Source organism: Mesoplodon densirostris, chromosome 1 (assembly GCF_025265405.1).
Source record: "Mesoplodon densirostris isolate mMesDen1 chromosome 1, mMesDen1 primary haplotype, whole genome shotgun sequence".
Taxonomy (NCBI): Eukaryota; Metazoa; Chordata; class Mammalia; order Artiodactyla; family Ziphiidae; genus Mesoplodon; species Mesoplodon densirostris.
The window spans coordinates 143,507,258-143,524,656 of NC_082661.1; the positions used below are offsets into that span (position 1 = coordinate 143,507,258).

Sequence of the window (17,399 nt, forward strand, 5' to 3'; positions counted from 1 at the left end):
TTGCCTGGTGCCCTGCAATAAATGCTGTACTTTCCTTCACCACAACCCAGTGTCAGTAGTTGACTTTGTTGCGGGAGGGTGAGTGGACCCAGGTTTGGTTCTGTAACAATGTCACTCCTCCCTGTGACTCACGGAAAAGTGTTCAGTTCTGTTTTGGTGTATCCTTCCTTTTCTTGGTGTATACCTCAAGGCTAAGTCTAAAATAAGGTTCTAATATTGATTTCAGGCTCACAAATGGCTAGATAAGCTGCATATCAAGAAGAAATGTTTAAATATAATGAGAAAGCAAAATATATTAAATGCTTTCAAAATCCCCTAATTCTATTGCAATATGCCAACTGACTCAGAGAGTCTTATTTTTTCCCTATGTTGTGTGAGAAAAAAACATGTGGTCCTGTCACAAAATGTTCTACATGCCACAGAAGTTGTAGCATTATTTTTCTGGAAAAAATCCTAAAAGAGGGAAAAAGCATCTGTTTCCTATGTTTGTCATGCTATGAATGAAATGGAAAATGGGGAGTGGGTTATGCAGGGGCATCTACTTTCCCTTTGACAGCAATGCTGAGGTAGAGCGTCAATTTTGGGCTATCTTATGGTTAAGCAGCATGGATGAGGACTGCAATGTTGTATGTGTGTAACTCCTGTCTTAAGCTGAGCAATTCCCTGTCACCTCCATCCTGACATCACTGCCACGCCATGATAAAATCGCACTGATAAAGCCCATGATAAAATCACACTGACCAGGCTCTTCTGCTTACTGACTCTGACCTTGGGCAAGTCATTTAAGCTTTTGGAGCCTGTTTCTCCACTTTCAAGATGGTAATAGTAATGCCTATTATTTATTATTTAAGGTGCCGTTATGGTTGAATGTGTCCCCCCAAAAGATGCATTGAATTCCTAACCCCCCCAGTACCTCAGAATGTGACCTTACTTGGAAATAGGGTGATTGCAGATGTCATAGTTAAGATAAAGTCACACTGGAGTAGGTTAGACCCTTAATCCAGTATGTCTGGCGTCCTTATAAGAGGAAGGACAGCCAAGGGAAGACACAAACCATAGGGAGAATCTCACATAGGGAGATACAAACACATAGGGAGAATGACTGTGGACAGAGAGACTGGAGTGATGCAGCTGCAGGCCAAGGAATGGCAACCAATGCCAGCCATCACCACAAGCTCCAAAGAGGCCAGGAAGGATGCTCCCCTACATGTCTCTGAAGGAGCACGGCCCTACCTTGCTTTTGGACTTCTAGCCTGCAGAAATGTGAGACAATAAGTTTCTGGTTTTTTAAGCCACCCGGTTTGTGGTATTTTGTTACAGCAACACTAGGAAAGTAATACAGTGGTGGAAGTGTAATTTACTTATTGTATGTGTGTGTATTTTAATTGCTGAGGAAAGACACTTAGAATAAACCAGATAGACAAGAAGAAAACAAGGTAACTTTTCTTATGTATCTAAACCAAGGAAATGACATTATCTCCTCTGGAGCTGACATTGCTACTCTCCTTCCCACACACTCTACTCTAGCTAACTGGCCTCCTGGCTGTGCCTATAATATCTGACCATGTTCCCTCCTTAGGGGCTTTGCATCAGCTGCATCTCTGCTGGGAACACACCAGGGCTAACCCCCAAATTCCTGTCATTCCTCAATAAGGCAGACCCTGCCACTCCATTTAACCCTGCAATCTGTCCTCCCACACACCCAGCATATTCCCAATTCCCTTTACTTGGCTCTACTTTTTTCTTTTTTCCATATTCTTACTGACTTCTAATAGCCTAGTAATTTATTTAATTCTCTATCGCATGCATTATTTATTATCTTTCTCCCTCTGTGATAGAACAAGCTCCAGGAGGGCAGGGATCTTCACCCTGTTCCGTTCATTGATGAGAACAAGCATCTAGAACAATACCTAGTTCATAAGAGGTGCTCAACAAAGATTTCTTTTAATCCATTATTTATTTTTAATTAGCCACTTTATAGAAGCTGTACGTGTGCATCAAAAAACATTAGAAAAAATTAAAAACTTCAAATTCCCTCCATCCAATAATATCTCCCCAATCACGATAAACCAAAACGGTTTTTATCTCCTTTTAAGTGATTCCCTAAGGAATCCTGTCTCTTGAGGAAAAATGTCATGATAGGAATAACACCCATTTTCCAAGGCTTGGTATGTGGATTAAACCAAACAATACTTAATACAATGCTTGTGGTAACAACTAACACAGGTAGTTGTTATTTTCTCTCCTTTGATCTTGTCCTTAACTTCCACCCTTCCCCCCCTAACTTTCAAAAAGTAGGTGACAGATATCTGCAGCAAAAAGAATGGTGTGATGTTGTTCTTACAGGGGGGCAGGTGAGGAATGCCTTCCACTCCCGGCACTCAGGACAAAACCCCCAAATTCACAGTACTAAGCTCTACGGTCCAAATGCACCATGAGACACAAGGCCACCAACTATTCCATAGAATTTTACAACAGCAACCAATAACAGTCATTAACAATAAACAGTAACAATTATACTTTTATATTGCACTCTCCCATTTGCAAAGCATTTTCATATGAAGTTTTCTTTTATAGATGAAAGAACTGGGGCTCTGAGAATTTACATGATTTGTCCAAGTTTACACAGCTGGTAAGTAAAAAGACTGGGAATTAAATCTAGAATTAGAAGATCATCAGTGACAAGGATCTTTTAACTTGCTATTTAGTAGTGAACGTACTATCCATTTTGAGTCCCATTCACAAAAAATGAAATATTATTTAGTATTTTCTTTGTAAGCTACTTCCTTCCCCATCCTCTAAACAAATGACTTACCTCTCTGAATAGCCACACGGCCTTTCCTTGTTAGAGAGCTCTCCTCCAAAATTTGCTTCTTGTAAAAAGGAGACTTCACCCTCAGTGGTACGTGTGCCAGGAAATAGAGTACATTGTTGAGAAAGCCTGGGAATCACTGCTCTTGTGAACTGTTGAGAAAAAAACAAAACATCAAGGGCTTTATATCATCAGTTCTCTCTGGGGACACCTTTAAAATAAATCTTATCCATTCTTTGGCAGAAGTCGTTACAAAAGAGGTTTTTGTTTTTTTTTTTTTGAGGTTTCCAATTAAGTTTAGTAATATATTTTTAAATGAATTTATTTATTATTTAATTACATTTGGCTGCATTGGGTCTTAGTTGCTGCGCACAGGCTTTCTCTACTTGCGGCGAGCGGGGGCTACTCTTTGTTGCGGTGCGCGGGCTTCTCACTGTGGTGGCTTCTCTTGTTGTGGAGCACGGGCTCTAGGTGCGCGGGCTTCAGAAGTCGCGGCAGGCGGGCTCAGTAGTTGTGGCTTGTGGGCTCTAGAGCGCAGACTCAGTAGTCATGGCGCATGGGCTTAGTTGCTCCACGGTATGTGGGATCTTCCCGGACCAGGGCTTGAACCCGTGTCCCCTGCAATGGCAGGCAGATTCTTAACCACTGCGCCACCAGGGAAGTCCTAGGTTTAGTAATATTAAATTTGCATTCCTTAGCCTAAGTTTATTCTAGGGCCTTTAAAGCATTTATTATAAACTGTTCCCACTTTTGAAGGGACTGAAAGAATCACATTCATGACTATTGAGGCTCCCATCCTTCCAATATACAGAATTCTCGCATTTATTTTTCATGGTAATTTAACTAAAATTCAAGGAGCTAGAAGACACAAAGTCAAACTAGCAGAGAAGTGAAGGCAGTAATCATTAGATTATTTCCTCCCCCAGAGGTAATAAAGCACCTTTTTATTCAAATACCAACCACTGTGTCAACTAGGTTGATGGGCTCCCCGTGGTCAGGGCACACACTATCCCTTCTAAACATATGGAATGAAAACCATGATGTAATGACTGTAAATTTTAACTGGAAAGGAGGTGGGAAGTGTCCAGGAAACAATCCCAGATTCAAATATGCCCTTTGCAAAGCCCAGGAAAAAAAGACAACATTCTGGGGCAATGATACAGGAAGAAATCACTTCAACTGTCAGGATGACAATGGCTGTTGGGCCCTTTTGAGGAGTTCACAGTGTGGGCTTAGAGAAGGATTCCCAGTCATGGCTATGAGGGACGAGCTTGTATCAGACCAACTTCCACTGAACACAGCTAGAAAAGCTAGATAAAATTATTTTTAAAACCTATTTGGGGCTTCCCTGGTGGCGCAGTGGTTGAGAGTCCGCCTGCCGATGCAGGGGACACAGGTTCGTGCCCTGGTCCAGGAAGATCCCACATGCCGCGGAGCGGCTGGGCCCGTGAGCCATGGCCACTGAGTCTGCGCGTCCGGAGCCTGTGCTCCGCAACGGGAGAGGCCACAACAGTGAGAGGCCCGCGAACCCAAAAAACAAAACAAAACAAAAAAACCTATTTGAAGGTACTGGAGTGCTACAATGGCAGCCAGGACATGAGAGGATGTCCTGAGAGGACATGAGAGGACAAGATCTTGGGAGAAGGGAAATAAAAATGTGGTAAGTCATCATACTACTTTTCCTCTCAAGAAATCTACTGATCTTTAAGAGGCACAGGGCAAAATTGCTGAGAAGCCAAGCAGAAAGCAGCTGCTTAGAGGCCAGCTTTTGGCAGGTTCACAAGGCTGAGGAGACTCCAAAGAGAAGGGAAGTCCAGAGAAGCAAGCTCAACATTCTGCCCCTCTAAGCGTTCGCTCATTGATAAATGACATAACCCAAGCAGAAGACAGCAGCTAAGTGGCTGAGGAGTTAAACAGAGCATTTGACGGTTTCATGATGCTGGAGGAATGAAAATTAGACTTCAGGGCCCACCAAAAAAGGAAGAGCCCAGGTAAATAACCCATGCTTTCAGTTAGGATCCCTTAAAGGGCTACATCCTAGGATGAAGTCCTTAAAAATACTGGAACTGAGCCTCAAATCAGTTCAGTCCCTCGTTAAAGAGGTCTGCCTTGCTCTAACTGCTTATCAGAAGCAAAAGCCAGCCTCTGGAGAAAGACACCATCATCCACAGTCTCTCTGATTCGTTATACATAATGTCCTGAGTTCAATCAACAATACTAGGCATACCAGGACATAGGCTTAAGAGAAAAAGAGACAATGAAAACAGACCCAGAGGTGACCCAGATAAAGTCATGGCATATGGTCTTTAAAATACCTATGATTCATATATTTAAAAATTGTAAAGATTATAAAATATTTTAACACACATCTCTCAGTAACTCACAAAACAAGCAAAAAAAAAGTAAGGACACAAAAGATCGGAACAACACAATTTACAAACTAAACCTTAGTAAGTTTATTTAGAATACTGCACTCAACAACTGATTACGTAGTGTTTAAGGTACACACGTTAACATTTATGGAAATTAACCACATGGATCATAAAAAGTTTCAAGAAATTTCAGCAAATGGAAACCAGAGTACTTTTTTGAACCTATTATTTAGAAGTAATACAGATTCACAGGAAATTGCACAAACAGTATCATTTTTTAAATTGAAGTAAAATTTACACACAGTAAAATAGACTGGCTTTAAGTGTACAATTTTATACATTTTGATAAAGAAATCCAACTGTGTAATCACCAACGAAATACAAATATGGAACATTTCCATCACTCCAGAAAGCTCCCTCAGGTGCCTTTTAGTCGACCCCCACATCCCAGAGGCAAGCACTGTTCTCATTACTATTACCACAGATTAGTTTTGCCTGTTCTTGAACTTCATAAAAAAATGGGCTATAGTATGTACTCTTTTGTGTCTGGCTTTATTTATTCGGCATAATGTCTCTGAGATTCATCTACACTGCTGGGTGTCTCAAGAGTTCACTCTTCGTTATTGCTAAGCAATAAATAGCCCATTGTATGAAAATACCACAACTTTTTTTTTTTTTTTTTTGCGGTACGCGGGCTTCTCACTGCTGTGGCCTCTCCCGTTGCGGAGCACAGGCTCCAGACGCGCAGGTCCAGCGGCCATGGCTCACGGGCCCAGCCGCTCCGCGGCACGTGGGATCCTCCCAGCCCGGGGCACGAACCCACGTCCCCTGAATCGGCAGGCGGACCCTCAACCACTGCGCCACCAGGGAAGCCCCCACAACTTTTTAATATGTTCCCTTATAGATGGATATTTGGTGGTTTCCATTTTAGGGTTATTATGAGTAAAGCTGTTATAAATATTCTTATACAAGTCTTTCTGTGAATATATATTTTCATTCCTCTTGGGTAAATACCTAGGAGTAGAACTGCTAGATTACAGAGTTGGTGAATATTTAACCTTACAAGAAACTGCCATTTTCCCAAAATAGCTGTATCATTTTATAATCCCATCAGTAACACATGAGAGTTCCAGTTTACACAGCCTCATCAACATTTGGTATTGGCAGACTTTTAGTTTGTGCCATTCCAGTGCGAGGTTTTGATGTGCATATCTTCTTTGTGCAGTGTCTGTTCAAGTCTTTAGTCCATTTTTTTCAAATTGTGTTTTTTTTTTAAATTACTGATTTATTAGAGTTCATTTGATATTCTGATGCCAGTCTGCATCAGGTATATGTATTACTTATATTTTCTCCCAGGCTGTGGTTTGCCCTTTCAATTTCTAACAGTCTTTTGATGAGCAGAAGCTTTTAATGCTGATGAATCTTAACTTATCATTTTTTTCTTTACATTTAGTGCTTTTGGCATCCTTTAAGAAATCTTTGCCTACCTCAAAGCCTAAAAGATATTCACCTACTTTTTTTTCAAGAAGTTTTACAGTGTTAGCTTTATGTTTATGCCTCTGATATATCTCAAATTAATTTTTGTTTGTGCTGTAAGGAAGGAGTAAGAGGTTCATCCCCCCCCACTTGTTCCCCTTCATCAAAGTTTAATTGACATATATTACAGTACATTTTCAATTAAGCTAGAAATCAACACAAAAACTTTAACCAGAGAAATCTCAAATGTTTGAAAATTAAGCAGTACACATCTAAATAGCATGAGTCAAAGAAGAAATCACAAGGGTAATTAGAAAAAAGTTTGACTTAAGTAATAATAAGATGATGACAAATAAAAAGCAGTGAAATGCAGCTAAGCTATATTTTAAAAGGTAAGAAACCAATAATTTGTATATCCATATCAAGGAATTAGAAAAAGAACATAGAAATAAATCCGAAGAAAGAGGAAATAAGCAATAACAATAAGAGCAGAAATAAATGAACTAGGTAGAAAACAATCATAAGTAGAGAAAAATCAACAAAGGCAAAAAGTTGGTTCTTTGAAAAAGATAAACACTGATTAACCCTTTAGCCAGTCTTCAAAAAGCAGAGCCAAAGCTTCTCACCCCAACTCTATGACCTAAGAATCTTCTCCCTACAACACTGATTTCAGACAGAATAAGTCTCCTCATCTCCCTTATTGTTGGTCCCAAAGACACAAGGTCTATTTTACTTGTAAGAGTTTTGCTTTTATTCTTTACAGAGAAACAAATAGAGAAAAACAAAAATAAACACAAAGATGTCGCAAAGCTTCCAGAATTTCGAATATGAGCTCTGTCAACAACGTTATGAGGTGAAAACAACCTTGACCTGATGTTTGATGAGACATCAGCCCCCAAGATGTGAAGCTGCCAATACGAGTATTTGAAATATTGATTTACATCCACTATCATTAGGAGTGAACTTTATTCTAAGTGCCTTAAAAGGGCAACTAACAAAACTGTATAGCCAGTGTGATTAGCAAGACATTTTACAATTAAATCTACAAAATGTGAATACAAATCTATTTTTCACTGATGTTAAGTCACTATGATACTCAATACAACACTCAGTAATAATTATTTTTAAACAAAAGACAACAAGCCACACATCATCTGTGAAATATTTGTTCTCCCTGCCTCTGTAAAAAATGATTTAAATAATAAACAAAAATCAACCAATGGTATTAATAATTTACTAATTAAATAATGCACAGATGAAAATTGGCAATCAATCAAATTCACTCCATAGTCAACAGGTGAAGAAAACGCTGGTAGAGGTCTGAGGAAATAAATATTTAAAAATTACTTGACATGCAAAATTTATCATACTATTGGATGAAATACAGATGTTTGTCTCAATAATGAAATTCAGAAAGAACTATTTTTTTAGTAAGCCACTAAAGAAAGAAGTACAGCAGAAGAAATAAACGTTCTAATAATAAATGACTTCTTTAATAAAAACAACTGTTTTATGGAGAGCCTGTGACATAGATGGAGTGAAGAAAGGAGTCCAGGAAAAGATAATAGCAGCTGTGAAAGGCATTTGTTGCATCATTCAGAGGCAAACTATTACATAAAGGAGGTTGACTCCGGAAAAGCACCAAGTTCGACGAATGTCAATGGCACGGTTAATTTAGTAGAATCATTGTAAAACCTTGTCATAACATGGGGTTGAGCATGAAAATCTTTTATACTACACAGTGGTTCCTTGGTTATTTCACACCACTGCACCAAGAAGACTTGTCCAATTTTAAGTTGACTCACGTTTGTTCTTTTCAAGTAGACGTGTTCTAAAATATCCTGACTGCTTCAGTGAAGGCAACTGTCAGCTGTATGCTTCAGAAGAGATGTTTTTTGGTGGGGAAAAAAAAAAGAGAACATGTTTATTCTTTTTTTTTCCCTCCAGATTTTCTAAATAGAGTTCAGCCTGATAAGTTAGTTGTCATTTACTTTTCTGATAAAGTTGATGCTTTAATAATGAGCGATAGATAACCACTTTTCAAGGAAATTGACTCTAAAAAGAATACTTTGAAAATGGGTGTTTGGAGAGTTTTCCATCAGGTGATTTTGTTGTTGCTGAAAACCATGGAAGTCATCACCTTCAGGAATCATCCTTAAATGATGATTCACACTCTCTTTCTCATACTTCCCACAACGAATTGTCCCGAGCTTAATTTTCTTGTCCGACAACTAACTGATATACCTTTAAAATACATCAAGACCACAACCACTTCTCATCAGCTACGATGCTCCCAGGCTAGTCCCAGCTACCATCATCTCCCTCCCAGATTACAGCAGCAGCTTCCTCGTTGATCTGCCTGCATATATTCCCCCAACTCCTTCACTGCACCATTGCCCCCAGCAGCCAGAGTCATTCTATTAACAATCATCTGCTCAAAACCATCTAATGGTTTCTCATATGTCTCAGAGTAAAAGTCAAATTCCCTACAATGGCCTACAAGCCCCTATGTGATTGGTCCATTACACTATTACCTCACTGACGCATTTCTTCTTCCCCTCTTCTTTACTTACCCCACCCCAGCCCCAACGGTGCTATGACTCAAAGAAGCCAGGCACAGGCTGCCTCAGGGCCTTTGCACTGGCCGCTCCCTTTGCCTGTAATATTTCCCCAGATACCTTCCTGCACCTCCTGCAGATTCTTACTGAAATATCACTTTCCCATGAGGCCTTCCCTGGCGCCCATCTAAAACAGCAACTACTCCCAACACTTCCCCCTTCATTGCTTTATTTTTCTCTTTAATGTTTATCATCATCTAACATATTTTAACTACACTTGTTTATCTGTTATTGTCCATCTCCCTCTCCCACTGAATGAGGGCAGGAATTTTGTCTGTTGTATGTCCACTGTTCTAGCTCCAAAGTCTAGGACAATGGCTACCAATAATACTTAAATATGTGAATACTTGATGCTCAAAGAATGAGTAGCTTGTAAAGACCTTCATATGTACACACTTTTAAAAACTTGGAAACAGAATTTTCTAAATCTTTCAAATGAATTTTAATGAGTTTTAACTCTTTGTTAGAAATATAAAAATGTAATACCTTAATAATAATTTGTAAGAATAATTGTATGGCATGGGAAAATAACAATTATTAGCTGAATTGAAACAAAAATCTTGGCATAGTTGTTGAATGTGATTGAAAAAAATATATTTTGATTCACTAAGTGCAGCCAATGATGTCATTCTTCTATTTGGATCAATACCTCTTTATGAATTATCTTTTTTGGCTGTTAAAACTCAATTATCGGGGCCTCCCTGGTGGCGCAGTGGTTAAGAGTCCGCCTGCCGATGCAGGGGATACGGGTTCGTGCCCCGGTCTGGGAGGATCCCATATGCCGCGGAGCGGCTGGGCCCGTGAGCCATGGCCGCTGGGCCTGCACGTCCGGAGCCTGTGCTCCGCAACGGGAGAGGCCACAACAGTGAGAGGCCCGCATACAGCAAAAAGGAAAAAAAAAAAAAAAAAAAAACTCAATTATCAAAATAAAATGAACTCATAACCACACCATCAAATGTATCACACAGCGTTAAACCAAAACAAAACAAAGCAAAAAATGATATATATTCAGTTCCTGTGCTCTCATAAAGCAAAGGGAATTTTTTGAAATGTTAATCAATAAAATAAAATTTAAAAATTTTATCTTTATCTCACCCTTTAAAAATTTCAATTTCATGAATGTTTTATGATATTCAATATATTCAACACTTATAAACAAACATTTTTTTGTTTGAAGGAAGTAAATCTTCATTTATAGCTTGGAAACCTCTGTGCTAGAGAGTTAGGAAAGAGGGAAGAGGCACATCTTGCCCTAGCTGAGAGAAACAGAAAAATCATCAAATAATTACCACCATGTTGTAAGTATCATAATAAAAGGTCCTTTATGACTTGGCCTCTGCCCTCCTCTATAGCTTTGTCCCTCACTACTCCCTAAATGGCTCCAACTCTATAAAGTTTATGCTCCAGCAACACCTAATTTCTGGTAATTTCTCATGCACAACTCTTGATCCTGGACTGCTTTGCATGGGTCTAGGGTTGCCAGGAAAATACAGGATGCCGCATTAAATTTGAACTTCAGATAAACAATAAATAATTTTTAGTGTAGGTATATCTGATGCAATATTGGCGTCTCCTGCATTTTATGTGGCAATTCTACGCCATGGAAACCCACAATTACGGCCCCTAACTCAGGCTGAATTGGAAATCTTTCCTCAAAAAGGTAATAACTTGAGATGATACCTGTCTTCCATTTCCTTTTCTTAGGGTGTACAAACCCTTAAAAGGATAAAACATTGATGGCAATTTAATATTAATAATCTTGGAGGATATCTTTGGCTACTTAATAAGATTTCAGATTAAAAGTGGAGTGAGGGGGCCTCCCTGGTGGCGCAAGTGGTTGAGAGTCCGCCTGCCGATGCAGGGGATACGGGTTCGTGCCCCGGTCTGGGAGGATCCCATATGCCGCGGAGCGGCTGGGCCCGTGAGCCATGGCCGCTGAGCCTGCGTGTCCGGAGCCTGCGCGTCCGGAGCCTGTGCTCCGCAACGGGGGAGGCCACAACAGTGAGAGGCCCGCATACCGCAAAAAAAAAAAAAAAAAAAAAAAAAGTGGAGTGAGGAATCTTAACATAATACAGTATCATATTGTAGTTGTCAGGATTCATTTATTGCATGTAACAGAAACTGACTTAGGCAAGCTTGAGCGAAAAATTATAGTTATTATAAATATAATCTATTATAATTATACTTACATATTTACACAGAACTTTTGGGATAAGTGTACAGATTGGCTGTGGAAAAAAAGTTTAAAACTTGGACCTACAGACCATTTCTTGTATCTGCTTCTCTCCTTGTATCTACTATTTGTTTTTCTCTCTACAGGTCATTTTTGGTACTCTATAAAGCAGGCAGAAGATGGGTCATATCACCTTTTTTAGATCTCTTCTTTTTAACAGTACAGCCCAGATTAAGGTTAAAATCTCTTAATTCCAATTCAAACTGGACTCTGATTGGGCCCAACTGGGGTCAGTATAATTTACTATAACCTGAGAGTCAGAGTTAAACACTGTGTAAAAATGGGTGCCAGGGAGTCATCCCTGGAGAATGGAGGCCAAGGAGTTGTAATTCCCAAAGAAAAAGGAGTTGAAGGCATGGACATTTGGGAGAAACTACAAAAGGGCACCTAGCACATACATCCAATTGTGGGCTACACACAACACTCACGTCCACCACCATCACCCTCCCCATCATCACCTACTGCCATCTACAACTACGACCTCTACCACCTCTACCACCGCCTTCACATGGTGCATATCAATCTCCTCCTGTCAATCTCCACTCTTTTTATCAAGCAGGTAATCCTTTCCTGGCTTTAAGGAAGAGGTAAGGCAACTAAAGACTGGGGTCTTTGTACTGTATATGCCTCCCAGCAAGAGTTTGGCTCCACTGAACCAGCTTCATGGAAGCCCCTGTACTGTGTAGGCAGCAATTTAGAACTCATCTTTCATCCCACATTGAACACTTCGGTTTGAACCCCCTCCCCATCTCTATTTATTTCCTTTGTCACATCCTCAGGAGGAACTTTGCAGAACCCTTGAAATGTTAACAGTTTGTGTGCAATTCAAGAATGACTACATCTGGGTGTTTCCAGACACAAGAACAAAATCAGGAATAATGAGGCCGTATATATTTGGTACCATACCCTAGGGCCTGACTGTGATCCTTCAGTGGACCTAGAGTATGTATCCCCAGGTAAACTCCTTTGAATAAACTGAAATGTGGACATTTGCCATTTGCCACGGCCATGTGTAGGATGTTTCACAGCCCCTGCTGGCTGTGCGGTCTGCCCCCAAAAAACAAGTGCTAAGAATCAGTTCCCTGTATTTCAAGCTCTCAGTCCAGCAGTCAGGAAGACTGGGTGTCAGGACCACATCTCCAGGATTCATTTACTTCTGCAAGTCATGATGCCTGTGACCTGCCACTTGAGAACAGATTGTAACAGAGAAACTGCAGCTGAATTTCTTGGAAGGTTTCTGCCTAGACTGGTAACCATGATGCTGGGTCTGGCCAGGTAGAATTAGGTTTCTGTCTGAGCGGCTTCAGCTTTGCAGGCAGACACAACTTCGAGCAGTGTATTCTCAGCCCATTCTCAATAGCAACTGGCAAGAGAAGTGGTGACACCAGTTTGGGTGACTCTTAGTGGACAGCAGGACCTGAGTAGTGATACCATCCTCCTTTTCCTCTGTAAGGCCCCCAACCTGACAGCAGGGTGCAGTAGAAATGATCTGGACTTCAGGCCAGGAGAGCCATATTCCAGTCTTGACTGGATGTGAAATTACCTTGTGCAGTTCAAAAAAACTGATATAAATGACCTCCTTCCCTCTCTCCTCCATCTCCATGCACTAGCGGGGAGGAGAACAGAAATTCTGCTCCTTCATCTCTCGCTTTCCCAGTCTCTTACCCAACAGAACTTCTAGGAATTGCGCAGGTACAAACGATACCCCTAAAGCTGTGTGGTTGGAGATATAAAAGGGAACAATCTAAAGCCATTAGCACCTGGAAACATCTTCACAGATGTCCTATCCACAAGAGTCAGGCTCAAGGATTGAAATCCACCCTTTCCCCTTCCCAGATCTTATAATTTTCTACTATTCCTCTGCACAGAAAACACTTAGCTAAACTACAAGTTTGGGTGACCTGTAAGGTTGCTGCTACTATTAATGGTCATGAATTAATAGTTTCCCTTTCACTGTTAAACTTCAGAGGCAAGTGGTCTACATCTTTTATTTGTCTCAGCATTGTTCTCTCCTTAACCCCCTCCCGCAAATCACTCCTGATCTCACTGTTCTACTCAAATTGTGCTTCTGAAAGTCACCAATGACCTCTGAGTCCCAAACAAGTCTGTGCTCAATTCACATTTGTCTCGACACTCACCACCCTCCCATCGGCAGCCCTTAATATGTGATGCCGCCAACTGGACATCACTGCTTGAATTTGTCTGTTTCTTTAGGTTCCTTGAAAACTGTCTTCCTGATTGCTTTTAACCTTCTACATACTTTTTCCCTTCTGCTGATAAATCTTCAAAGCAAAGCAAATATTACACAGTTTTTCTAAGACTAACACCTGTCATTTTACTTTTTCATTTCCGTCATTCTCCATGCCTAGTTTATTTTTTTTAATCTTATTTGTTTCTTTCCTTGATGCCTCTTTAATCTGTTTTCTCTGTTAATCCAGGCTCTCATCTAGTCACGCCTGACTTGCTCAATATCCCATTATTCGGTTAGTCTGCCTCTGCTATGCCCTAAACATTACTGTCATATTAATTCAGGAAAGTCTGCTTGCATTAAGTTACTCCCTTTCTACAAAACATGCAATGATTCCCCATTATTTATTTCAGAATAAATTTCTAGCTGAGTCTGGCATTCAAGACTCCCTCACCCAAAATCCTGGCCCCATTTAATCTACCCAAGCTATTTTTATTACCTAACATCTACCATCCCCCATCACAAATTATCTCTTGGACAAATCAGTGTCCTTGCATCTCACAAATATCTAGGATGAGTCTCAACTCTAAGCCTCCCTTACTTTCAATGAGCAGCAGAGTAAAACACTTGGTTTTTTCTGGACCTTCCATTTAACATTCTCACCACCACTGTGATTCATGGTCACCATTTCCAACAGAGCCACAGCACACGCATACCCCCCAGCAAAGAGCTTGCAATCTTCAGGGCTAACTGGATTCTACCAGGAACTATTACTCCATGTGTATGGCAGGGAGTGGCAAGCCAAGTGTTGAAGAGTCCTCTGTGTTTGTAAAGCAAGTACAGACAGAACCTGGGCATCATAGACTGAACTCATTCAATTCTTTGAAGTAAAGTAGCTCCCCAGATAAATACCTCTGCTGGTTGTTTGAATTACAGATGAGTAAACTAATCTGTTTCTTTATCTGTAACTTCTTAAAGGCAACTGTTCAAAAGCACATCTTAAGGAATAAACTGAAATCTCTCTGATATTTGGTTGGAGAATAAATGGCTGTTTATTTCCTATATTCTTAAAGGAAATTCTAGTGTTCAGGCATGAGAGGATAGACTTAGCATGGGATCACAAACTTGTTCACCTGTTCACCAGGTATGGAAGGTAGAGGTTTGAGAGAGATGGCCAACAATCCTTTTGAGAGTACAGTACGTACTACTACTTAAGCTAATGCTAAGCAGCCATGGTTCTTGATCAGATGATAAAAATGATTTATACTTTAGACATAATTCCAAGACAACAGTTCTCAAGTGTGTAACCATCTTGATGGCTCTCCAGAATTTCCAATTCTCCTATTTTCATTTTCCCATCTCTTTTTCACCTTGTTTTATCTTGTAAAGTACTTTTTGACCCAACTCAGCTTTGGTCTCCTTTGATGGGATTTGAGAATACAGTAGAGAATCTTCCCTGATTTAGCTACAAAGAAACTTTCTCCCTATTTGTTTGCTCTCTAGCAGTGGGAATAGACTTCCAGTGATCCACCCACACTCCAGCCCCTGATAAATCTTACCCGTTTCAGTAATGCCTTTTTTTGTGGCATTAACATAGGTAGTCTTTAACCTCCCAAAATATGATTTTATATATTAGTTTGTAAAGCCAGTCTCTGTTTTATATGTTGGTTTTATATGTTGGCTTGTAAAGCCAGTTGTGAAAATGCTCATGGTCTTTTCCCTATAGAAACCATGTGATAAATGGTTGTTAGGATCTCAGGCTGGTTTTGTGACTAATTATCCACACCACTGCAGTAGTATGAGAGGGATCCAAAGTCTTTCTGTTTCTGTGTTCCTGAATTCCGTTGGTCTCAAGGAAGGTGGGTAAGGATGGTTTCAGCTTCTTCTATGTCTTTCCAGGGCTTCTCTGTATATATAATATACATGTGTATGTCCTCAACTCTTTTTCCCTTTTTCTTAACACAAAAATTAGATATAATACATGCTGTCCTACATATTTCTATTTTCCCTTAACAACTGAGGCGATTGCATCAGTACAATGTAGGTTGGCGTGGTTTTTTTAAATAGCTCTATGGAAACAACATGGCTTACCAAAAAAAATTAAAATATAAAGGTATTAATAATTTAATAAACTGTATAAAGTAAATTTTAAATTCCATTTTTCACTGTAAAAGCCACCACAAAAGAAAAATCAAGGCATTAACAAATTATCCACAATCCCACTAAACTATGTTGGTTTAGTTCTTTTAAGATAGTGTTTTTAAAGCCTGGTGGGGCTTCCCTGGTGGCGCAGTGGTTAAGAATCTGCCTGCCAATGCAGGGGACACAGGTTTGAGCCCTGGTCTGGGAAGATCCCACATGCCATGGAGCAACTAAGCTCATGTGCCACAACTACTGAAGCCCACGCACCTAGAGCCCGGGCTCCGCAACAAGAGAAGCCACCACAGTGAGAAGCCCGCGCACCGCAACGAAGAGTAGCCCCCGCTCGCCGCAACTAGACAAAGCCTGCGCGCAGCAACGAAGACCCAACGCAGCCAAAAATAAATAAATTTATTAAAAAAAAAAAAAGTCTGGCGGATGGACTGTTCACACCAGAATCACATCAGGTGCCTGTCAAATAGGCAGATTCCAGGGCACTCTCATACACTTATTAAATCAGAATTTCTGAGTATGGGGCCTTAGCACTGCAAGATTTACAGTTCAAGTTTGAAAACTGGTACTTGAAGGCCTTTGCTCTGCCTTAAAAGAAAAGATTTAATTATAGGTGACATGCAATTCTGTATTCCCACTTTTTTCAATATTTAAAGCTAATGTTTTATAATAAGCATTTTTCCATATTACTAAATTGTCTTCACTATCATCATATTATTTGCTTGCTTACTACTCCATTTCTTAATTTACTTATCAGTTCATCTGTTGTTGGACTTTTAAGATCATTCAAATTTTACCTTCACATTTCTTGCTCTTTCATATTGTCCTCTGAAACAAGTAAGTAGTTGAAAGTCAAGACTGATACTTACAAACACATCATTCACATACAGCTCATCGAATACAATTTCGCATTTGAGACAAGTTTACTGAAGCCCGCCATGTCCACAGTACTGTGCATTTACACTGGGGGCCAACCAAGATGAGGAATTCAAGACTCTACCTATCAAGGAGTTTAAAATCTAGTAGAGGGCTTCCCAGGTGGCGCAGTGGTTGAGAGTCCGCCTGCCGATGCAGGGGACAGGGGTTCGTGCCCCGGTCCAGGAAGATCCCACATGCCGCGGAGCGGCTGGGCCCATGAGCCATGGCCACTGAGCCTGCGCGTCCGGAGCCTGTGCTCTGCAACAGGAGAGGCCACAACAGTGAGAGTCCTGCATACCACACACACAAAAAAAATCTAGTAGATAGTTTACAATCTGGAAATAATCAGCCAAAGTTCTATTTAATGTCAGTCCTGGGAGGAAAGAGAAACAACTTAGGCAGTTGGAATGTCCTGACCCAGATGGCAGTTTTAATGCCTCCAAGGTAGCTACTCCTATGATCCCTAGTTTGCAGAGGAAGAAACTCCAGCTTAGATTAATCAAGCAGTTTGCGCAGCATCACACAGTAAGTGGAAGAACTGAGATTTGAACCTGGACAGTATGACTGTAAGGCAAGGATTGGCAAACTTTTTCTGTAAAGGACCAAACAGTACATGTTTTAGGTTCTGGGG

General features: G+C 40.4%; 1 protein-coding gene across 3 annotated transcripts in view; it reads right to left on the reverse strand.

Annotated features, from left to right (window-relative positions):
* CRACD (capping protein inhibiting regulator of actin dynamics) overlaps positions 1-17,399 on the reverse strand; it is a 315,539-nt gene that overhangs the window by 183,034 nt on the left and 115,106 nt on the right. Inside the window, exons 1-2 of one of the 3 annotated variants that reach the window (XM_060109251.1) lie at positions 3,153-3,237; positions 2,816-2,964 (exon numbers count right to left, since the gene is read on the reverse strand). In XM_060109251.1, coding sequence (XP_059965234.1) covers positions 2,816-2,964; positions 3,153-3,164 — 161 coding nt within the window. In that variant the 5' untranslated portion in view covers positions 3,165-3,237. Of the gene's footprint in view, positions 1-2,815; positions 2,965-3,152; positions 3,238-17,399 lie in introns of those variants that run through there. The other 2 variants (XM_060109243.1, XM_060109260.1) reach the window with 2 other exon arrangements.